The sequence below is a fragment of the Zosterops lateralis genome (assembly GCF_965231275.1).
Source record: "Zosterops lateralis genome assembly, chromosome: 4".
NCBI classification, from domain to species: domain Eukaryota; kingdom Metazoa; phylum Chordata; class Aves; order Passeriformes; family Zosteropidae; genus Zosterops; species Zosterops lateralis.
Window position 1 is genome coordinate 29,812,917 of NC_139765.1, and position 24,441 is coordinate 29,837,357.

The window sequence follows — 24,441 nt, forward strand, 5'->3', positions numbered from 1 at the left end:
ATTTCCAGCCTCCCTGCCAAGGCAGGGTCACCAAGAGCAGGTGACACAGAGACACGTCCAGGTGGGTTTTGAACGTCTCCAGAGAGGGAGACTCCACAGCCTCCACAGGTTGGCAGCATGTTCCAGTGCTCTGCCAACCTCAATGTCAAGAAGTTCTTCCTCATGTTTAGGTGCAACTTCTTGCATTTTAGTTTATGGCCATTGCTCTTCATCCTGTCACTGGGCGCCACTGAAAAGAGTCTGGCACTGTTCTCTTGACACCACCTTTGAAGTATTTTTGTGTATTGATGAGGACCCTTCTCAGTCTTTTCTCCTCTAGACTAAACAGGCCCAGCTCCCTCGGTCTCTCCTGGGCAGAGAGATGTGCCAGGCCCCTCATCACCTTTGTGGCCCTTTGGTAGGCTCTATCAGTAGCTCCCTGTCTTTCACGTACTGATGTTCTAAGATATCTTTGAGCCAGGACGCTCAGAAAAGCTGAAAGTCAGGGAGAAGCGGAGGTTTGGGCTGCCAGCGCAGGGCCGGCTGACGATGGCTCCGCTCGGCGATCGCCGGGCGCGGCCCCCGCCCGCTCCCTCCAGCCTACATTTCCCGGCGTCACGCGCGCGGGGCGGCGCCGCAGGAAGCGCGGCGCGGGTCTTTCCGGCCGTGCGCGCGCCCCGAGCGGAGGCGCGCCCCGAGCCTGCACCGACGAGACAAGATGGCCGGGCTGCCCCGCAGGATCATCAAGGTACGGCCGCGCCCCCGCGCCCCGCTCCGCCGGGCCCCGCCGGGGGCGCCGGGCCGGGCCCCGCGTCCCGCGCCGCAGGCAGCGCCGCGCCTCGCCGGGCGCCGCTTCCGGTGCCCCGGACAGGGCCGCGCCGGGGCAGGGCCGCCTCCCCGGCCTCCTCCCGCCTCTCCCGGGCGAGGGGCGCCCCGCTGCCGCCCCGGCCGCGCCTCCCCCGCTTCCCGCCGCTTCCCGCCGCCGCCGCGGAGCCCCGCGCGCTGTGCCGGCGTGCGCGGGCGGCGGGAGCGGCCGGGCCCTCCTGGCGGGCGCGGGCCCGCGCCCATTGCGGGATGGCCCGGGCGGCGGCGGCGCCCCGCGGCCCCCGGTGCTGCCGAGCGCCGGATCTGCTGGCCCTGCGGGGCCTGGAGAGCGAACGGCACCGGGCACACCCCCCTCGGTATTCTGCCGGCCGTGCGGCTCCTCACCGGGGGCTCCCGCCAGGCCCGGCTTCGCGCACAGCTCTCGGCGCGCCCGGGCCGGGGAGGGCGGCGGTGGCGCCGTGCTCGGCTTCCCGCTCTGTGCTGAGGGACGAGCCGCAGCCCGCAGTTCGGCCTGGCCTGCAGCCGTGTGTGCCTCGGGACAGCCGCACCGGCGGTACACGCCGGGACAGCCGGGTTACTGCTGCCTGTGCCCGGAGCTGTCGCCCCTCACTCTGTTAACGTGTCCCGCTGGCGGTTCGGTGTCATGTTTCGGCTTTGATTTACCAAGCTTTGCAAGGGCTCTTGACTTTGGGGTGCTTTCAGCAGATCCTCCGAATTCAGTTCCAGTGTAAGACTTGAGTAATTTGGAGTCACTTATTGGAGGTCCAGGTGGCTGTATGACAAGCTATCAAAACACAGCTCGCTCCTGTAGCTCACCTGGTTGTTCCTACTGCACTGCTGTCTCCTACTCCATTCTTAATGGTGCCAATTGAAGGCCTCGAATGGGTAATCTTTCCCTTTACAAAAGTATTAAGTGATTCCAGTAAGGTTTGTTAGCCCTAGGAGGAAATGACGGCATCGTCATAGCTCGTTTTAGTGAATGGATGTTCATTTATAGCGCTGGAACTCTCTCAGTTGGTAACCACTGTAAATAAATGAATTTAGAAAGTGTAAAATAGTAGATGAAAAAATGCAACTATTCTGTCCAAGAAGTGAAGTTACCAAGTAGGTAGTAGAGATGATAATGTAAAATAAGGCAGGAGTAGCGTTTATCTTCTGTGGAACAGAACTAAACTACGATTAGTGCTCCGAATTATAAGCAGTAAAAATAAAGAAGACCAGTCTTAGAGATTTTGACACCTATCCAGCTGCCTGAGTGCACAGCATGCTAATCTGAATGTATTTCAGGTGTGATAGGGAACAGTGATTCATAATACAGTGGAAGTGGTATTTATCACTGGGTTGCAGTAAGAGCTCAGTCATGAGGCTGGTGTCTGTGTTAAATTTTCATTGCTCTTGACAGTTCCCCAGAATACAACTGAGAACTGCACCCACTTGGGCTGGTGCATAAATTTTGTTCTTGGTGCTTTTGTTTTCTTCGTGCTTTTCTAGAAAAAAACGCTGGCACAATTTTACACAACTCACTTCAAAGATGTGTGCTGATGTGGGACTGTTTCTGTTCCTTCTGGAGAAGAAAGGTGGAGGACAAAAGAGAGTCTCCAGATTTTCTGTGAAGGATCTCACTTAGGCATGTGGTGGGTTGGGTGTTTCCATGTGTGCGTTGTGAGTTGTCTGCAGCCAGTCTGGAGCTTTTCAATATTGGCTTGGTTGTGTTAAAGGACCAGCTCTTCAGCTGTGCGTGCCTTAGGTTGCCACATGTGTGTATGATCTAGGACTTGAATCTGACTAGTTACTACAGCCTCAAAAATGTGCAAAGTCATATTTTGAAATATCACAGCTGCAGAGGTGTGGACCCAGAAGTATGCCTGCTTAAGTCTTCAGGAGTCTAGAGTGAGAATTGTTTTGATCTTTCCTGTCGTGCCAATTTTGATTTTAGTGTTAAATTTCCTATTCTGGATGCCTTAGAGGGAGGGGAGGGAGTGAACTCAGTTGCTGGTGAGAATTTGAAAGATCAGGAGAGGAAATGGAAGAGAGAGATAGGAAAGAGCTGAGTAACGGTAAAATAATTCCAGTAAAGAAAATTAAATCTTCATGTTATGCCCAGTAATAAATTTTATGATAAATAAATGGCTTAGGTTACTTTTAAGAAAATACCGTCTCCCTTTTTGCCACGTGCATCATCCAGGAGATGCTGTCATCCAGGAGAGACCATCGATGGCTGCTTGGGGCTGGGAGAGTGTGTTTGGGCAGTAATGAAGTCCTGGGCCTGGCTGCCTTCTCCGAATGCAGTTGGCATTCCCTGTCCTGAGCGACTGCTGGCAGATGGCCGCGCTCTCAGGTTCACTTGCAGCCCTGCACTCCTCAGCCTGCGTCTTTGCTATGCATGGGCTGTCATCCAGCCCAGGAGGAGAGCAGCAGCTTTCCTTGTCACTGCAAGGGCTCTGCTTATGTTTCCAATACTTTCTTCAAATTCAATGAAAAGGTGGCTGTATGGGTGTTGCAAAGAAGTTGTTGCAGAATAAACAGAATTATTCCCAATTTGCTGTCCTCAGATTACTTAGAAGCAGACTTTAATAAAGTATGTGTGGGAATGGTCTGTAAGTTCAAAAGATGACTTACTTTAGAATTATGACTGTCAGCACATCACAAATGGTGAGTAGAAGACATTGATGTTGTTTCAAATCTTTAAAGACATAATCAGAATTGGAAAAGCTTGTATCTTGTGAATAGAGAAGAAGCATTTTTGTTTTCTTCAGTAGTTCAACACCAAGGTTCCTATGAGGATCATCTTGACAAAACATCCCTATTAATGTAAGATAAAATTCAAATGTGTTATTGGCACATTTACATAGATGTCTGGTTTTGATGCTCTAAACTTTTTTCAGAAAAGTAACTATTTCCAGTATTAAAAGGAGAGCCTTTGCAACAGACAATAAATAAGCCCAGTGACTTTTATTTTCAAGCACTTATTACATCAGTTCTTTCCCATGTTGCAAAGTCACGTACCTCCAGTCGAGTAAGGAATTGAATTGCATCTGAATTTTTTTCTTGGCTGACATTCAGTCCACCTCATTGCTGTGTCAAGTGCAGTCAGAGTATGTGAATGGGATGGACAATATTACCCCTTATCATCTTTTAATTTTTTTTCCTGCTGTTTTCATTGCTGCAGTGATCTCATCATTCATGATTTGATGCACAGGTTCTTCGGTTGACTGTTGTTATTGGCGCTTCTGTTACAGTCACTGCAGCTGCTCCTATCATGAAGTAACTGTCTGAAGCAGTAGCTGAGACTCCTTCAGATTTTTTTTTTCTAATGAATCTTATCAGTGTTAAATTACAGAGGCTTTGATTTCCTCCCCTGCATGATACTGTGGTGTGGTCTGAGATAGACATTCCTTGCTATTTACTGTGTGAAGCTGTTTCCATTATCTGCAGTGAACTCCTGCTTGCTGTATTTTTGGAGACTCTGGGAGTGCTTGGACTGATTACTACAAAATGCTGCTTCAAAATGTAAAATTTCTGGGAGGTTTTATGGAGAGTCTCTTGGTGTGTGATGCTAGGCACTTAGAACATTCTATAGTGGAGGTCAGCGTAATCTGCCTTATATGTTTGGGGTTTTTTAATATGAATCAGGTATTTAACCTGCAACTGGAACTTTCTAGAAGTTCTTTAAAAGTACTACTGGCAGCCAACTTGAAGTTTCTTTCTTTTTCTTGAAAGCTGTGTTTTTTTGAGGCATGGGCTTCTGTCTCCACATTAAAATTTAAGTCACTGCTACTTTTTCTCTGACATTTCTGACCACTTTTTTATTTCCTGCATAAAAAAAAAATTAAATAAAAAGGACTTGAGGTAAACCTAATACCTTTTTGTGGTGTTTTGTGTTTCTTTGGATGGTGGTTAGGTACAGAAAACATTACTTCTGAAGAATGCCATTCCTTGACATTTATGAGAGAATGTAATGTCTTTTTGCACCTTGTATGCCATTTGAATCTTGTGGATAACTTCAAATTTGGTAGAAGGGTGAAAATTTTGGGAATTTTCAGCACTGTTTTTGTACTGTTCTTAAAACCATCTTCTCCCTGCTCTTCTGTCCCCCTTCCCCCTGCCCTCAAGTGTAGAAAGATAGAAGGATAATCCATGTGCTGTTTGCAACCCTCATTGAGTCCTCTTGCCAGGTGGCCAATACAGCCTGGGCTGGCTGGGCTGGTGGGAGGGGAGTACAGGCAGGTATTGGAAGCCTGAAGCTTGGCAGGACAGGTGCTTTGTGCAGGTAGGGGACCTAAGCTGAGAAGCTCAGGCCCAGAGGATAAGAAACTTTCCAGTTAAGTCTAATCAGGTTAAGTTTTAAAAAGAAAATATGGAGTCTTAATAACAGATCTTTAAGAGGACACTGATAACTTTTCACCACCTTTTCCTTAAAGAAGCTTTCAGTAGACCCTGTAGAATAAAAACTGTGGAAAACCCAAGAAAATAACTAGATAGAGGCAATAATCCTGTTTGGGCCACCTTGTATAATATTTGAACAACTTTGAGGCACAAACCTATAGTAAACCAATGGATTTTTATTGCTTTTCATCCAGTTGTTTTGTACTATAGCTGTCAAATTTATATGGCTTTCAGAGTATCGTCAAAATTTGTTTTTGTAATAGTGCAAAACAAAACCACATTTTTGTAGTTGCTTGTTACTTTAGATAAATAGTAAGAAGCAAGTTGCAAATTTTGCTGTAAATGGTGTGGTGCATTGACCCTGGCTGGACACCACTCTATCCCTCACCTCCTCAGCTGAGCAGAGGAGAGAAAGTACAACCAAAGGATCCTGGGTCAAGAGAATCACAGAAAGGGATCACTTGCCCATTACAGTCATGGGCAGAACTGACTTGACTTGGGGAAATTAATATAATTAATATAATTTATATAATATAATACAATATATTAATATAATATATATAATTAATATAATTTATTGCCACACAAATTATGGCAAGTTAATGAGAAAGTAAACCTAAATCTTAAAACACCTTCCCCCCACCTCACCCTTCTTCCTGGGCTAAACTTCATTCCTGATTTTCCTCTCTCCTACCCCTCAGTGGTGCAGAGGAATCAGAAGTGGGGGTTGTGTTCAGTGCATCACACATTTTCACTGTTGCTTCTTCCTCCTTCGGGGTAGGAGTCTATACTCTTCGCCTGCTTCAGCATGGAGTCCCTCCATGAACTTCTCCGACATGAGTCCTTTCCACAGGCTACAGTCTTCACAAACTCCTCTACTGTGGGTTCTTTCCACAGGATGCAGTCTTTCAGGAACAGACTGCTTCACTGGGGTCACAGGTCATGCCAGCAAACCTGTTCCAGCGTGGGCTTCTCTCTCTGCAGGACCTGCCAGGAGTGTGCTCACTGTAGGCTCCCCATGGGGTCACAGTCTCCTGTGGGTGCATTCCTGTGCTCCAGCAAGGGGTCATCCATGAGCTGCAGGGGGGACAGCCTGTGTCACCATGGGCCGCAGGGGAATCTCTGCCTCCACACCTGGAGCTCCACCTCCCTCTACTTCTGCACTGACCTTGGTGTTTGCAGAGATGTTGTTCTCACATAATCTCATTTCTTTGGCTGCTGCTGCTCACATTGTGGGTTTTTTCCCTTTCTTAAATATATTACCTTGGAGGTGCTGCTACCATTGCTGATGGGCTCAGGCTTGGCTAGGGGCAGGTCTGTCTCAGACTTGGCTGCCAGTGGCCCTCTTGGGCATGGGGGAAGCTTCTGGCAGCTTCCCACAGAAGCATCTCAGTGGGCCCCGCCACTGAGGAGCTTGCTGTGCAAACCCAGTGTAGATGCATTTGGACAGAAGCTCAGTGTGAATTACTGTTTGCACTACCCACACTTGGATAGTTGACTCTACACCGTGTATCAGTGCAAGCCTCTAGTGCAAATGTGCTCCATCAGTAAAACTGCAGGATTGGTTTACACTCAGCTTAGTGAATTCAGTTATGCCTTACTTTACAATAGCTGGAGATGCACCATGAAAAGCTGTATCTGTGCTATCACATAGATAATCCTTTAGGAATTTGCATACGAAGTCAGATTCACAGTTCCAAAATCCTGTAATTTGCTGTGGAAAATTCAAGAATGAGGTCATTCTTGGGGGAGAGTGCTGCTGACCTTAAAATGCCCTCTTCGTGTTACTGCTTGGCTACAAGGTCTTCCACAAGTGGGTAGATTCCGGTTGTTGTTTTTTATTTCCCTTCTGGGAAGGCACTGTTACTTGGAATACATTTGTCTTCATCTCATTGCAAGTGGTTTTGCAGTGGTTAAAATTGTGTGGTGGTGGGATTTGGAGAGCCAGAAGTGTGTGAGAGGATTGTGAGCAATCCAGAGTTCATTCACAGTGCTTCCTTGGCAGAGCTGTAGTATCAGTTTGCTGGACAACTGTCTGTATATTGAGTACTAGTTAATGTTTTCTAAATCTGCTGTACCATTGTTTTATTCTTCTTTTTTTTTTACAGCTGATGCCTTTGAAATGTTGACACTTTAAACGTATTTTCTTGCCTTTTTTTTTGGGAGGTGGTGTTAGGTGCAGTTGGGGCTGGTGATGGGGTCTGGGAAACCTGCAGGGTGGTAGAAGCATTAATGTACAAAAGCCACTAGCCCAGTAATGAGTCCAGGAAGCAGGGGCATGTGCAATGCTGACACTTGGGGATTGTATGGCAAGGAAGAGAATTCATGTGGAGTGGAGGCTGGGTTTTGTCAGCCAAAGTGTAGTCTCCTATTTATGATGCTTGACTCTTGCTTTACATTTCAATGGGCTTTGCTGCTAATCCTTTTTTTCTTCGTCCCAAATGGTAATGTTATTTTCAGAAGATTTTCTTCAGTGAAGTTGTTTTACAGTGATACAGTTTTAGTGTAAACATTCTGAATTCTCTCTGACAATATGACATCTGCTTAGGTAACAATTTATTTTCAGTAATGCTGGTTACAACCGGTTCTTTAAATAGTTGTAGCTAATGAATTGATAGATCCTGGAAGAATTTGTGCCAAAATGTGATGTAATGTTATACGAAAGTTTTGAATTAAGTCTTTGTAGTTTTCTGAGGGAGCTTTACTCCTATATGTAGAAGACAGTTTTGACTGGTAAGTTTTATTTTTTCATACTGCCTCCCCCTCAAAAATCAAAGCAAAAACGTGCATGCTTTTTTACTTTCTTGTGTTCAATTTATCACTCCTCGGTAAAGAAGATCAGTGTGATCTTCCCCCTTATCACAGTCAGACAGGAAAGAATTGTTATTTGGCAAGTAATTATAACTCGTCACCGTGCCAATATAGTGCTTTAAATAAAGGCTTAAGTTTCTATTTCATACCCCAGAATTAATCTGGACTATTGGATGTAGTTGGAAGGTAATGACACTGGTAACTGGCAAAGGTTACCTGTGGTCAGAATGAAAGTATAAAATAAGTGTATTCTCTGTGTAGGCTGTTCTATGATTCTGATTCAGGTTGAACAGCTTTACTGTATGAACAGATTCTGCTTGGGCTGTGCTGAGGTGAACTTAGACTGAGAAACTGATTTGGCTCAGAACTCTACAGTACAATAAATGTTATTTCTTAAACCAAATCAGTTATATGATTTCATCTGTTACTTGACTTTGCAAAAAACCAGTTGGGCTGATGAGGGAGTACATGGAAGGATGACTGTTCAGATTAGCACTGCTGCTGAGAAGTTAGAGCTTCTCAGTCAGGCAGACTTGCATTTTGTGAGGAAAGGAAATGGCGGAGGTAGTTGCAGATGTGAGTGAAGTTAATCAGGAAGGACTGAGAACCATGCTAAAGTCGTGGGTAGAAAAGCAATTTGACTTAATTGTAAACTCAACAACCAATGAAGAATGAAACAAAGGACTTCCACTCTCAATGACTAAAAAATAGTGGAACTTAGGTGTAATTAAAAAAAATCTCTTTGATTTTTGCTATTGGTAGTGTCTTTGCATCTGTTTTAGAAATCTTCCTGGAGGATTTTGCAGCAAATGTCGGATCTCCCTTAGGAAGCAAATACTGAAATGACTGATGAGCAGTCAGTTAAACTGAAAGATCTCTCTTTTTCCTCATCAGATTTTCTCCCACATAAATTGTTGTGTGGTACTCTGCAAGTGATAAGTGTTATCATTTCAGTTGTAGCAGGAAATGGAGCTAATGGTTTTAATTTTTAAGTCTGTCATCTCTTTCTCAAAAATTCTTAATTTTCAGTATCATCTGTGGAGTCTGAAACTGTCTGCTGCATTCTCTCTAAAAGTGGTTCTGGATACCACAGCTGAGACACAGATTAAAAAGTACTCTGTGATTTATGATGAGGTGGGACGACCTTGGCCAGATGGTCACCCAGCCATCCTCTTGCCCCCTCTCAACCAGGCAGGGGGGAAAAAAATAACAGGGAAAAACTCATGGGTCAAGACAAAGAGAGATTATTTACTGATAATCATCATGGCAAAACAGGTTCAACTTGGGGCACATTTATTAATTAATTTGCTTCCAGGTAAGATAGAATTGGATGGTGACAAACAAAAGACAAAATTAAAACAACACCTTTGCCACCCTTCTCCAGTACTCACCTTCAGTCCTTCACTCCTTATTCCCTGACTCCCTGTCCCTGGTGGATGCAAGGGAGTGAGGATGGTGGTTTATGGTTAGTCCACAACAACCTGTTCAGGTTGTTCACAGCAGTCTACAGCTGCTGTTCCTTCCTCCTCACACTTTTCATGTGCTCCACTGTGGTCCTTCATAGGCTGCAGACAATCTTTGCACCAGTGCCTAGAGCTCGTCCTTGCTGTCCTTCTCTGACCTTGGTGTTCACACTAGTTTTGCTGACAAACTTTTTTTTTTTTTTTTTTTTTTTTTTTTTTTTTTACCCCTTGCTGCTCTCTCTCTGTGGTGTTGTTTTCTGTCCTTTTTTTAAATTACATTTTCCCAGGTGTGCCACCAGCCTGGCTGATGGGTTCACCTGTGGCATGTTGTTGGAGCTGGCTGTGTCTGGTGAGGTGCAGCTCCTTGACTCTCCCCACAGAGGTCACCCCTGGAGCTCCTCTGCTGCCAGCGACTTGACACATACACCCCGTACATGTGCTCAGTTGGTAAAGCAGTTAAATTAGATCATACCAAATACAAAAATAAAAAATTGGGGCAAGCTGCTGTGGATTTCTTTCAATTGGGGTACCTTTTTCATTTTACAAGTAATGCTTCTTTTTGGCCATTTTGGGACTATTCCTGCAGTATTGCATTGCATCCTATTGTTCCTTTTATAGATGGCCAGGGTTAGCAGAAAGTTTGTTTCGTAGCTGGCTGGTCGGAGACCTCTGCTTGTAGCACCTGTGGAAGAAACTTGTCAAGGGATGTGCAGATTTTTTTTATTTGTATTCATGGAAGATGCTTTTATCCACAGCCAGTGCCAGCTGTTCCGTGGTTTCTTTTGGAAGTCACTGTCCTCTGCTGGATGACAGCAGAGTTTTTATGTTGTCAATGAGCATTTTGCAGATTAAAGATCTAGTTAAGAAGACTTAGCTCACTTTTCCTGAGTTGCTGAGTTCCATTGAGAGAGCTGACAGAGTGTGCTTTCTCAGAATTGCAGAATGGTGATTTCTGGCAAGGTGGCAGCAATGAACACTCAATCTTGAGCTCTAATTCCTGTTGTAGGTTGTCCACATGCATCATCTGTCTGCTGATCTGTTCAGAATAAAGCTAGGGTTGGTTGAACCTACGAGTAAGGGTAGAGACTGCCTACACTTTCTCACTGTCTGATGTAGATTAGAGAGGACCTGTACCTTGCCTTGGCATGACAAAGATGTAGGAGTGTAACCTCTGTCTTAGTAGGTGATACTGAGGAAAAATTGCTTGACTACTGCTTAGTGAATTGAGCTAGTAAATGTGCTACTGAAAATACGAGGGAAGAATCATTCCCCTGAGACTTTGTATAAAGATGTGGTATTGTGCCATTTTAAATATTTAACAGCTTTAAGACTTGCAGTCTTTTCTCTTTATGTAAGAGGCCATTATTAATATTTTGTGTTTTGAAGTTTCAGAATAATTTTATCACAGATGTGTCAGCCCCTGAATGATATTGTCTCTCTTTTTAAGGTACTAGCATAGAGGTGCTAGCCATAAGGGATGCTTTTCTGTAGTCTTAGTGAACTGTTTATAACAAGTAAGATATGCAGAGTCTTTGGTGTTTAAGCCTTATAGATGGATGAAGACTTTTAATTCAGTAGTTTACCATCTGTTACTGAAATTAGCTGAGTTGGTAGTTAAGCTTCTTCCTTTGGAATGAGGAGGAAGGCTCTACATTTCCTTTTTTAGGTTGGTTACAGAATAGTAATCTGTTGTGCTGGTATCCTGCTGTGATTAACACTGTTGCAGTCCCAACTCTTTATACCAGCCCTTTCACTGAAAGGAATCCTTCTGAGGGTGTCTGTTTGCCCCCTGCTTTTTGTTGGCAGAGCTGTTTGCATGGAACATGTGGTGCACTGCATCACGGACTCTTCTCTCTTGCATGACTTTTGTCTGTTTCTTTTTGTTTTGTTTCTTTTCTTCCAGATTGGCTACTACAGCTATACAAGCAAAAGTGACAGTGCATAATAGGCTGAACTGGAGAGGCAGCACAAATTTGTTTTCTTCTTTTCCTTTCCACAGTGGCTGATCATTTATCACTTTACAATATTCAGACCCTGTAAAGTGGTGTAATTTCTCTAAGCTACCTTTGTTGTAATGGATTTTACAAAGTTCACCAGGTGATCTCACAGCTGGTGTTAAAGGACAATGAGGACCAGAAGACCATTCTGTAAAACAGTGTGTTCCTTCAATTTTAACACTCACTAAGACCACAGTATTTAATTAGTGGATTAATAAGCAGCATGTTTTGTTTATTAAAGCAATCTGCGTAGGAGTAATATTGAATGTGAAATAAGAAAACTGGGATGTCAGGAAAATGAAATGCAGATAGCTGAATTACTGAGCAAAGCACGTTTTGTCTAGAGATATGGAACTTAGATTTCTTCTTTGAGCTAGTTTGTGCTGACTTTGCAAGCAAACTTCTCTTAAATTCTAGTGTCCTTCACACAGTAGCTTTAAAATTCATGTATTTTATAGGTGCCTGATATTGATTTGTTCCTAACTGTTTTAGCCATGTCGCTTGGCAGACAGTGTAAAATTTGTAGTGGTTAACTACTGCCATAGCACAGGGAACAGAATTGCACTATTTTTCCAAGCAAAGAATAGTTCTCCTTTCTAAAAAGTAATGAAGCTTTTAAAATTGTCAAATTCTGTGCCAAAATTTCTTCCTTCAGTACTGTAGTGGTCTCGGTCAGACAGAGAAGCTTTGCAGTTCAGCTGCAGTGGCTCTGCTGGGTAAGGAATAATATTTGGGGCTTTTTGCAAGTACTTGCATAGGTGAATCTTCTGATTGCAGTATTTGCCACTTCTGTGTTTTGGCACTATCTGTTGGTAGTTGTTTGTTTGGTCCTGCCTTAATCTGTTGACAGCAAGCAAGACTTCTGAAGTAGCTTTTTGTTTTTCAGAAGGGTAGCACACAGAAATCTTTTCTTAGTTGTTTTTACTGAGGCCTTGGTAGCTTGAAGCTTTTGTAAGCACTTTTGCAAGACTGAAAGTGATTGAAATAGTACACTTATATCTAATGCATTCTTCCTTTGTATGCTTGCTCATACCTCCATGTTCATTAGCAGTTGATTTTCCTGTATGTATGTATGGAAGCATCTTCTAGGCTGTTCAATTTGCTTCCTTGAAGAAGGACTCTGTCTTATTCTGTGTATGAACAAAGAGAATCCTGGTGGTTATGTCTGACTTTTTTTTCCCCTTGGAGAATAACCAAGCATAAGCTCAAAGAATGAATGAAACCGACTCTCCTGCGGATCCCTCTGTCCTCATTGTGTGGCTTCTCTTAGTCTTGGCAACCTCAAAAGCCTCACCTCTGCCTCGTGCTCTGCTGGTCTCTTCTGAAGATCACTTTGCTCTCTCTTCCTGAGGCTTGCTATCCTCATATGTTACTGTAAAAACAGGTTGAGAGTTTCTTCCCCCTTAGGTACAATTAGTTTTCAATTTAATGTCTTCATAGAAGAATAGCTATGCAGAATGTCAGCTACACCATCTGTCCCATCAGTATCATCTGTCACTTTGCTTCAGGCCACCTGTGTTAATAAGGAAAGCCTTGCTTTTGCTTGTCAAAACACCTTCAACACTTCAGTGTTTTCTAACCACTTAATTAAAAATAAAAGGGGTGGCATAAAAAGGGGGGAGGCATAACCAGTTGTGATTGACAGATTTGTTTTTTATCAAGTATAGACTGGCATGTATCTTCCTTTTGGATTTATTAATTTATTTTAGTCAGTGGAAATTGTTGCATTACTTGGAATTGGAAAAAGTAGAGTAAATGCAGGAGTGAGAAGAAATCAAAAAACATTGCATAGTATGACAAATAGAAATAACTGTCTATGGCAGCATGGAAAACTTCATTAAAAACTCTAGAGCTTTCAAAATATGTGCTGAAATATCTTCACTGAAACGTCAGTGTGCTAGTGGAGAGCTAATAAAAGCCACTACATAGTGCTGTTCTGGAAAACACTTGATTTGTATTCTTGTTGAAGACAAAATTAACGGTTCTGTTATAAAAAACATTTATTGTGGGCAGCAGAACTCCAAAACCCAGTTTTCTCTGAATTTATTCTTTTTCATTTTTAGTGTTTAGTTTATATATGGGTGTTCCAGCTCTTTTTATCCCTATTATCAGGGATTTTTGGTGGGCAGGGATGGTATATACTTGGTTGGAATAAACTGGCTGAACAGCAGTAGCATTGGAGCTGTTCAGGACTTCCTCTCCAGTAGCACTGAGCTTGGTTAGCCTTATTCACTGGCAGCTTACAATACATGCAGAACAGCTGGAATTGGACAAAGGGTTTAAAGACAGTTTTGAGGGAAAAGGAGGAAGTAACAGAGTGCATAAACCCCACTTCCTCAGTTAAAAACGTGTAAAAAAGGCTGCCTAAAAAGACATGGGAAGTCAAGTATTGCGTGTATCCAGTTGTCCTGATTAGTTAAAAAAGATGATAAATTAAAAATTTAGTTAAAAGAAATTAAACATTCTTTTACTTATTTAAACGTGTTTGAGAGACTCATTTTCATTGGATAGCCATCCTCTGGGAATTAAAGGATAAGATCAATGTGTAGTTGAACTTTTCCGTATTTTCTCCGTATTTTGTCATTCTCTTGTGGATGATATACAGGGTGGTAGGTTTTGTGGTTTTTTTTTTTTTTTTTTTTTTTTTTTTTTTTTTTTTTTTTTTTGTGTTTGCTTTTTGTTGGTTTGTTGTTTTGGTTTTTTTAAATTGGCAATGTACACTTAAGAGAATTAAAATCTATAAGCAGGTCAGCTTCCTGACCAGGTGCATAGCATTGTCTGTATACTCATAATTTTTTCTCTCAAATATGACTTACTTTTGCAAGTTTTATGGCAAATCAAATTTATTTTAGTAACAGCATGTCTGCAACTGTCCATCTTACCCTGAAGTGTGGAAATCAAGTTCCTGTAGTCACTTTAAAATTTGGCCTAGTTATATGTTTAAGCATTTTATATGCTTAGACCTTACTATGTAACTTTTTGATTAATTTCTGTCTTTCTGTTCCTTTTCCATGGTGTTCCCCCAAATGTATTTAAGATATTACTGTTAATGTCTTCATAATTGCAGGACAAAACCCTCTTTAAGTACAAACATTGCACGTTCTCTCAATAAATGTCATCTTTGCTGTGTTTCTCGCAGTCCAACAAGCTGGTCTGTGTTACACAGGTCTAAAAAGATGTGTTTTCTGAAGCTTTTGCACAAAGACAGTGACGTTTGTTCATGGGATCGTGGCCATTCATTTTGAGTGTATTGGAGAAGTTTAGCCTGGCGCTTGCTCTCTGCTGCCCCAGAGCCTGGCGTGTGTGAAAGATGAGTGTCAGCCAGTTCCCTCACAGGTGTTCATCCTCATTTCTGTTTGAAAACGGCTTCAATTACAACGATGGTGATGGAGCTCTGTGCACAGTGCAGGAAACAAGGTGTGCTTGCTGAAAGGAATTTTCATCTAATATTAATGTTCCCCAAGGAGCTCGTGTGGGCTCAGAGTAGGCTCAGTACTCCTGTGGCTGTACGCAGCATGAACGCTTTTTTCCGCACTCCCTTTTTCTGGGGTGTTTTATAGCAAGATAACCACACTCACAGAATGTGGAGGCATGAAGGGCTTACTGAGCAGGGTGACATGCTCACAGTGGTACAGCCCCTTAGGTATTATGGGGTGCCTGCATTGAAAGAATTGTTTTTCTCATGTATGGGCTCCCCCGTTGTTTACTGACACATGGGGTTTAGTGGCAGAACGTGCAGCTTGCAGCCAGGCATTGCTCCCTCAGATAAGCTGGCAGGTAGAAGTGCTGATGCTGCTGCAGAGAACTGCTGATTCTGGGTTATTTTAAGCCAGGATTGGCTGCCCAGTATAGTTACAGTCAGCATACTGGCATAACCAGGGAGGCAGTCTGGGGTCTGGGGTGACTGAGGGGGAGCTGGGGACTGCTGAGATCAGCCCAGCTATTAAAATGTGTTTTCCTTAATATTAAAAAAAAAAATATTTTTGAGTGTGCCCATCAGAACCAAAGCCACAATTTGCTTACAAGCACATCTCTGGCAAAGTCCAGCTGTGAAGAAGTTTAAAAATTGGTCTTTTCCATAGGTTCCTTATTCTTAAGTTTTCAGTTTGCTCACATCAGGTTATGTTTAGCCTAAGACACTTACCTCTGCCAGAACTGTCAAACAGTATATGGTCCTTGCAGAAACCTAAATTGTCCCATTTACCTGGGGCAGCAGTCATACTGACAGCTTGCTGAAAGAAACTGAGAATGGTTTATGTGCTTACAGGGATAATCTGTAGTTTCTTACTGACTTTTCATACCACTGAATGTAAACTATCAGAATTTTTTATTATTGCTTTTCTACACAGTTAGTGTACAAGTAAATAGCCAGCAGAATACAAATGGATAAGTTATAAAATTATGTGTATAATTTAAATATACTCACAGAAGTAAATGCAGACAGCTCTAAGAAGCTTGGATGGCCTTCCAGTGAGGTGTGTAAGTGAATCAAATGTCTATGCAGATAAGTAGATGATATATAGTTGCAACAAGGAAGCACACCAGATATATTTAGTTTTAGGTTTGCATATGTTCATAGTAATAAATTCTGTATTATTTGTAGGACCTCAACAATTCAGAGAGATGATGAGTGATTGGATTTTGGAATTAATTACTGTGACTTTCCTTCTTTACGTATTGATTAGTTTTTGTAAGATGAGGTGTTACTTAACTGTATCAAGACAGCCATAGCACTTAAATGCTGTGTCCACTTATTTCTGCAAAAGTAATGTAACAGTGCAGTTATGTTTGAAGAATTCTTTTAGCAGAGTAGAGGTAATCTGTCTGTTTTGTGCTTGTATTTAAGAGAGACTTACTGTATTGGAGAGAGGCTAACTACAACAGTGTGTACTGACAGGACAAGGAGAAATGGCTCCAAACTGAGAATGGGCTTAGATACAATGTTAGGAAGAAATTCTTTACCGTGGGGGTGGTGAGGCAGTGGAACAGGTTGTGCAGAGAAATTGTGGATGTCCCATCCCTGGAAGTGCTATTGTAGATGTATGGAATAAATAGAGTATAAAACTGAAGTAATAAATTAATGTTATACCTACAAGTTGACATCTTCTGTCAGTAGAAACAGGATAATTTTTCTTTGTGAAAGCCAGCACAGAAAGGTGGTGAAAAAATTAACTGTACACAGTAAAAGCAAGCTTAGAAGGGAAGAGGAAATGGTACTAAAATTGTATGAGGAAATGAGGCTTTAGCAGGATTTTTTGTCCTTGCGTAGTGTCCTTGTGCCCATTTTGGCCTTGGGATCTTTTTTATAAGAAGCAGAATGGTGCCCATAAGACTTGTGAAGACAGGCAGTAGAGGAAAGGCAAGATGTACAGGACTTGGTCTGTCTGCTCAGTGCATTTGCCGGGTGGGCAGCTTTAGCTATGGTGCCTGAGGTTGGCAGAAGAATGAGGCAACAAAGAAACCAGGTCACTGTAGGAGACTGGCCTTTCCTAATTTTGCTGCTTACAGAACATCTTGACTATCTCCTACTGTCTGTTAGGGTGACTTTAAACATGGTTATATATAGGCTGAAAGTGCTCACACCAAAGCTATTTATACATATGTATATGTTTAAATATATAAAACATCCTTAAAGTGCACCTTTAGTGTTGCAGGAGAGTAGCACTTTAAATTCTTCGAAGTTGGATCTGATTCCAGGACAAATGTTCAGTGTAATAAACCAGTCCACTCTTGTTAACAGTAAACCTTGAACACTTTCAGCGGGTGATTAAATCCCTTTGGCTTTTCACTTCTGGGAGTTTCTATTTAAGGTAGAATGGGAAATGTTTTTGGTATTTTCATTGTGGTATTCTTTAAAGTGCTTTTAAGTATATTAAGAAAAACACAGCAGCTTGGCAATAGTTCAGTCAAAAGTTAAGAAAATTGTGGACAGCTGAGTTATCTATTACTGTGTGTTACAGAAGCACACAACAGGTGAGGATCTGAGAGGAGATGGGACCAGTTTACCATAGCCTCATCTTCTTTCTGCATATGTTCTTTGACTTTAAGGTATTTAACACAGTTTCTGTGAATATAGGCTAAATGGGTGCTTGTTGCTCTTAAAATGGTTTGTACAGTCATGTTTATTTTAAATGGGTTTTATTTGTTTGCCTCCTTTTCTTGTAGGAAACCCAGCGCTTGCTGGCGGAGCCAGTCCCTGGGATAAAAGCAGAGCCAGATGAAAGCAACGCACGCTATTTTCATGTGGTCATTGCAGGTCCACAGGATTCCCCCTTTGAGGGTGGGACATTTAAACTTGAACTATTCCTTCCAGAAGAATATCCAATGGCAGCTCCTAAAGTACGTTTCATGACCAAAATTTACCATCCTAATGTAGACAAGCTGGGAAGAATATGTTTAGATATTTTGAAAGGTAAGTGTTACTGTGTTTTCTTTCTTCTTATCATATTAAGTACAGATATTTGTAAGTTGACCCTAAAAAGAGTTTTCATGTGTTCAAAGAATATCTTGCTTCTTCTTTAATCTGGAAAAACTTGCTATTTCTGTAAACTGTGGTGAATATGGTGTTTCATAGTGCTATAAATGTTTCTTCAGATAAATGGTCCCCAGCTTTGCAGATTCGTACAGTTCTGCTATCAATCCAGGCTTTGTTAAGTGCTCCCAATCCAGATGATCCACTAGCAAATGATGTAGCTGAGCAATGGAAGACCAATGAAGCCCAAGCCATAGAAACAGGTGATGTATCTTCTAACTTTTTTTCTTTTTTTCTAGTTTTAGGAGTAGCTTATTACTCACTGGCTGGGGTATGTAAATCCTGACCTCTAGTTTTATGTCTGCAACTTGGAGAAACAAAAAATTACTGCATACAGTCATAGTCCAGGTGCCCTGAAAGTGCCTGCAGTGGTCTATTTTTAAGTCTGTGAGGCTTGATAGAAGAAGCAGTTCTCTTGATCTGTTTTATCTTGAATTTTGATGGTTCCAATTTGTTAGTCTGTCTAATTTGGAGTTCTGGTAAAATGAAAGAGTATTCTACTGCTTCTCCTCTACATCTTAAGGAACAGATTAACAGGTTCTGGAAAGTACAGCTCTCTGATGTTGCTACTTCTGTTGCAGGCTATAGTGGAATGGAAGAGTTACTGTGTTATGCCGCTTCACTTTTGGATCCACTGCTGTCAGACTGTTTCTATAATATACAAAAGTTGACAGCTGCTGGAACTCAAAATTGTGCTTAAAAATCTCAGAACTGATACATTTTAGAACTGATACACTGCTTGTAGCAGTGGTATAAAAGAGATATGCTCAAGAATGTGAATTTAAAAGAGATATGCTCAAGAATGTGAATTTAAAATCACTTTAATCAAGCCTGAAAACTACATCTTTTCTTAAATGTATTTCTTTTTCTTTACAGCCAGAGCATGGACTAGGCTATATGCCATGAATAATATTTAAATGCGCTTTGAACATCAAGTGTGCATCACTTCTCCTGTTCTGCCAAGACCTCTTCCTTTTTTTGTTTGCATTTAATGGACACAGTCTTAGAAACATTACAGAATAAAGCCCAGACATCTTCAGTCCTTTGGTGATTAAATGCACATTAGCAAATCTGTGTCTTGTCCTAATTCACTATTGTACCGCATGAGCAGAGGCTAGAAGTATCATCTGGATTGTTATGAAATTGTTTGAAAGCAGCAGCACATCTCTGCTTTTAATCATTTTTCCCGTCATGGTTTAAGTATAAGCACTGTGAATGAAGGTAGGCAGGGTTAGCTGCGGGGCTTTTTGTTTTAATTTTGTGGGCTCCTCCTCCCTTTTTATGGTGATGCTAATTGCATTGGTAAAAGCAGCTAACCAGTTATACTTTAGAATATACCCTCTAGCCCAGTCTAACTTAGACGCTGTAGATGGACAAGCTTCATTGTTTGAACAAAAAATGGGAACATTAAACATCCATCACCTTCACTAATACTATAGTGATTCTGCTGTCAAGTGTAGAAAAATCCCTCCAAGAAAAAGCTTGTGACCATTTTGTATGGCTTGTCTGGAAAATCTCCTGTAAATCTTATGTTTTAGTAAAATATTTTTTGTTATTCTACTTTGCCTTTGTATAGTTTATTTTGCTGTGTTTTCATTTCTCTGTGACAATCGTATTTAAAAAAATTGACTCCAGAATTGACAGTTTTTCTTCAGACAGTCTGACAGATTTAACAGTAAAGAGGGGGAATAGACAAGTCTGTTGGGTTTTTTTGGTTTGTGTCTGGGTTTTTTTTCTTCTTCTTCCTTTTTTCTTTTTTTTTTTTTTTTTTCTTCTTCTGTGTCCTGACTTTTTTTTATTAGTTTGTGTTATGCGGGTGACCTTACCTGGCCAATTTAATATTTGCATTTGGAGTGACTTTTAGAAACAAGTCTCTGATGTAACAATTGTAACCTTAATTTTAGTAATGCATCAATGTGTTTTCCTGGAAATTACCAGAATGAAGTAGAAGGTTGAGAGCATATGACAGCACTAATTATGAGTGTCTGCATAGCAGCACGGTTTTCTAACTTTAATTTTTGCCCTCTATTAACTTGAAATTCCAGTGTGCAGAACCACTGTTAGAGCCAGCTTGTGTACTGACTGATGTCTGCTTAGCCACTTACAGCTAGCAACTCATACCAGTGGTTTTCTCTACAAGCCTTATTAAGCTACTTGCTTGAGCAACCTGTCAGCTTAAATAGCAACAAAGCTTCTTTATTGGAGGGAAGGAAAGTGATAAAAAAAATTCCTTCTCATCCTTGTTTTTTGTGTCTGCATCCTGTCTAGGAGTCTAATATCTTTTCTGGGAAACCATCTAATTGTTTCCCTTCATTTCTTGTATCTCTATTCTCTTCCTTTCCCCAAGCCCTCTCCCTTATAAAACCAACCAGCCAAACAAAAAGCTTAAAAGCTTTTGGCAAGGTCAACCTGAAATGTATAAATGACAGCTCATAGTGGTTGCAAGTAAGGAGTGTTTTGTCATGCAATTCAGGGGTATGGTTATGTAGTCTATTGGTATTCTCCCTCTTTCACCTCTTCTTCCTCTAGTGTCATCTGAAATTTCTATAGAATGTGGTGTATTTATTGTGCTCTTATGTAAGATGAAGAATATCTATTAAAACTATGTTTTCCAACAGACAGTGCTTTCAGTGGTTAGTAACTGGTATTGTCCCTCAAAGTTCTCTGCAACAGGGTTGAAGAGTGGTTCAAAATTCAACTTTTTCACCAAACTGAGTCATTAAAAAAACTGTTTTAAAAGTAGTTTTTGTGTTGAATGTAAGCCAAAGTTGGGTCCAGGGCTTGTAACATGTTCTTCAGAGTGGGTAAGCACCATTAATCCTCTCTTCTTAAAAATGTCTTTTTGGGGTTGGCTGGCCTACATCCTGGATCTGCTGCTGGCATAGATAACTTTCATAGCAGGCAGCTGAGAATAAGTGAGCTGTGCCATAGACTCTGGATTCACTTCACCTACCTCTTAATGCTTTGTCTTACACTACATATGCAGTTTTCTTCAGCTCTGTCTAGTCCAAGGGCAGATGGCACCCCCAGAGGACAGTAAGTCCCAGCTAAGCATCCTGTTTGAGAGTGGCTTTCCCTTCCTTCGGTAGAGAAACAACACCTGAGCTGGCACTTAAACAGTTTTAACTTCATAGGCGGGATGAATCCAGACCCAGATAATGTATATTAAATAATACTTTACTTTTAAACCTGATTTTAAAAGCCGTGTATAAAGTCAAGCTGGGAATTTCATTCCAGCTTGTGCTAAGGAATGTGTGACACTCAGATTAAATTCCTTGAAGCCAGTAAGATACAACCTCTTCCTCAGTTAAGCAGGTGTATGTTCCCAGTAGTTATGTGAAACTCAGTTATTTCTCTTACACCCATATTGCAGCTTAGCAAATGCAGCTGTCTTTTAGGGGAGTTAGTTTTATCTCCATTTTTAGTACATGTCTATTGGATCAATTTACAGTTACTCTAAAATAAATGGGTTTTCTTGTACCATTACTGGTGCTATGTGTCAAATGTCCTGAAATCCTGAGCAAGAGTGATGACATTGCATTTTATGTGTCAGTGTTTGGGTAGTAGCTGTGTAGCTGTTGAGCCTGGATTATCACATAGGCTCTATAACTACACATGCAAAATACTTTTGCAGTAGTTTCCTGTAGATCAGGAGGAAGGCTTTTGGTTTTGCATAAATATTCAGTGGTGGTCTCTACATGTAGCCATGTTCTGTCATAGGTATGAAGTGTATGATTATTGGAAACTGATGGAACAGGTTTTTTGTATCTTAGCTGACTTTAGTCTAAACCAAGTGAAACATTGCTTTGATAGCTTTCAAATACTTGTATTTCTAACACATTGAGACTATTGTGGAACATCTTAACGGACTAGTGACATCATAAATTGTGACATCTCTATTTATATACATTCCTTCTTGGGTTGGGTTTTTTGAGTTTTGTGGTTTTTTTGGGTTTTTTTTAGGGTTAAAGTAAAATGTCTGGTAGGTTTTGTCAATAACATGTCTTGACTGTAATGTAATATGACACTGAAATAAAAGGAAGAGTGATTATTCATTACTTAGGCACTGAGCTTCATTTTAACAGCAGTGGGCTGCCATCAGTGTGCAACAGTTTCCTAACAGTTCTTAACATCTGGTAAAATAAGAAAGATAACCTTTAACTTCTTTCATAACTTCTCAATTGCTTGTGGCTTCTCCCCACATTGTATGGAGAGGGAAGAGCAGCACCTCCGTCCTAGGAGTCCTCAGAGGAGACTGCTCTGGTACGCAGCTCTGAGGATGTGTCGAGTCCCTCTCCTGCTTCCCCCCCTTTTTGTTTGTTTGGCTTTGTTTGTTGGTGTGGGGTCTTTTGTTGTTTTTTGGGTTTTTGCCTGCCTGTTCACATCTGTCTGGTTTAGTACGAGACTTTCCTACTTACATGCACAGTTTGGACAGTTTCTAGTGCAATCAAATAGATAAATATATTGAGCTTTGCTAAACTCTGTTACATTATGAGCAAGGCAAAGGTTAATAATCACATGCCTGCTGGGATGGAGTTTTGTACAGTTTATTGCAGCCTTTACTGTGGAAGTGTGCAGGATGATTTTCAAGCAATTTTAATTGTTATGTTGCACTGAAGTACATTTGAAAAGAGGCATCAAGCAGCCTGACTGCCTTATCTGTGGTGGTTGCTTTCATGAACTCCCCTCAATGCTTAGCTAAGGGGTTAGGTGTGAGCAAGTAGAGTATCTTTGGGTAAAGACTGCTCCACTGGAAGCACTTAGGGGAACACTACCCCCAGGCTGTCCTGGGTTAGGAAAGGGAATTGTACCCTAAGAGGACACATCTGGGTGGCTCAGTTAGTTGCTATGGCGCTGTCACTGTTGATCAGCCCATCACTGAGAGACTGAGTGCTTTACCTGAAGAATTCTTGAGCACTGGGAGAAAACCACAGGTTCTTACCACACCGCATCAGCCTTCCCACATAAAGAGATGGATGCAAGTGTGGTATGTAACACAAGTATTTTTATTAGTTAATTTTTTTAGGAAGGTAGATACAAATTATTTCACATGAAGTCATCTCTGACTGGAGTACTTGTGCAGGGTTGTTCCAGATATTCATGTCAGGTGGGTTCTTGTCTTCAGAGCTGCAGTGAAGGAGTATTTTTAGTTCAGGCCTAATCTGCACCTTCCTATCTATGTTGCCTACTAAGGCTTGCGAGGTCATTTATAAATCTGAAAGATTTCATGTGTTGTGTTCAATTGTTGCCTGCTGTCATTTTCCCATCAGCTACTCATGAGTAATAGTGTTATTCCAGGTAACACTGAAGGCTTAGGCTGGGTCCTGGTAAATTTATGGAAGAATGTCTGTGGTCCCATGCACAATTATCAAGGACAGACTAATCTCACAAAACAAAGTAAGGTGATTCTAATGGTGTTTTTTCTTCCTTAAGTTGCTGTGGATGTTTGGCTACACTATTCAAAGACAGGTTGCCTTAGTATCATAGCCAGAATGCAGGAAAGAAGGAAGTATTAGAGAGTGAAGCAGTTGAATGAGAGCAAAAAGGCCCTTAGGACAAGAGCCTTGTTACAGAATCTGTCTGGATGTAATGGGCAGTAGGCCACTGGTGAGCCAACAGCAGGGTGAGTGCACAAGCTGATGGTCTTTGGCCGGCATCATACATTGCTGTAATGCTTCTTCACACTGCCCATCCATCAGAACTGGTGGTAATGAAGGAAAGCTGTTGGGAACCAGTGCTACTGAGTGTGGGCCATGAGGCAGGCAGCAGCTGATCACACAGCAGACATATTCAGTGGCCCCTTGCCTTCCTAAAATGGCTCTTTGACCAGTATTTCATGCTTATTTAGGGGAGAAAATTGTCTGAGAGCATTGTTTGGGGTGGTGGTGCATGGCCCACAGCAATCAGATTGTCACAAGCAGGAATATGCCTGTGATTGCTGAGTCTGCAGGTTAAGAGGTGACACCATTCCTTATGTGGAGCATTGTCCTAATGTGGATGTGCTGTTTCCATCACTTGAGCCAAGGAGGCAGTGCCTTGCTTAATGCCACTCAGCAGCACTGAGACTAAGAGTATTGAAAGAGGGTAAGTTTAAAAAACCCTCAGTTCAAACCTTTTCAGTTCAAGCTTGAAGATTCTTAAAATCTCTCCAGGTCATAGGAAAGTCAGTCATTCTGCCTTTCCTGCACACTTCTGCCTCAACCTGAGTCTTGTGCTTACTTCATTTGATGCCTTGGAGATACTGTGATAGGAGCCAGACGGGACTATGGTAAAACTCTGCTTAAGCTGAAGAGAGGGAGGTGTGTTAACAATCTGCGTGTCAGAAGTCATACTGAGAGGGGGAAACAGGAGCTGTTTACCATCCTAACAGCATGGAAGAATGCAGGTTCAAAAAATGAGCTAAGGGGAGGTAGGTCTGCAGTAGCAGGCTGAGCACTGGCACCAGTTT

General features: G+C 41.8%; 1 protein-coding gene across 1 annotated transcript; it reads left to right on the forward strand.

The window, feature by feature from the left end:
• Window positions 1-599: 599 nt before the first annotated feature.
• Window positions 600-20,612, forward strand: UBE2N (ubiquitin conjugating enzyme E2 N). The gene is made up of 4 exons (XM_083859630.1): window positions 600-727; window positions 17,627-17,873; window positions 18,056-18,196; window positions 18,870-20,612. Exons 1-4 carry the CDS (start codon window positions 698-700, stop codon window positions 18,908-18,910), a joined length of 459 nt encoding a protein of 152 aa, XP_083715756.1. The 5' UTR covers window positions 600-697; the 3' UTR covers window positions 18,911-20,612.
• The last annotated feature ends 3,829 nt before the right edge of the window (window positions 20,613-24,441 follow it).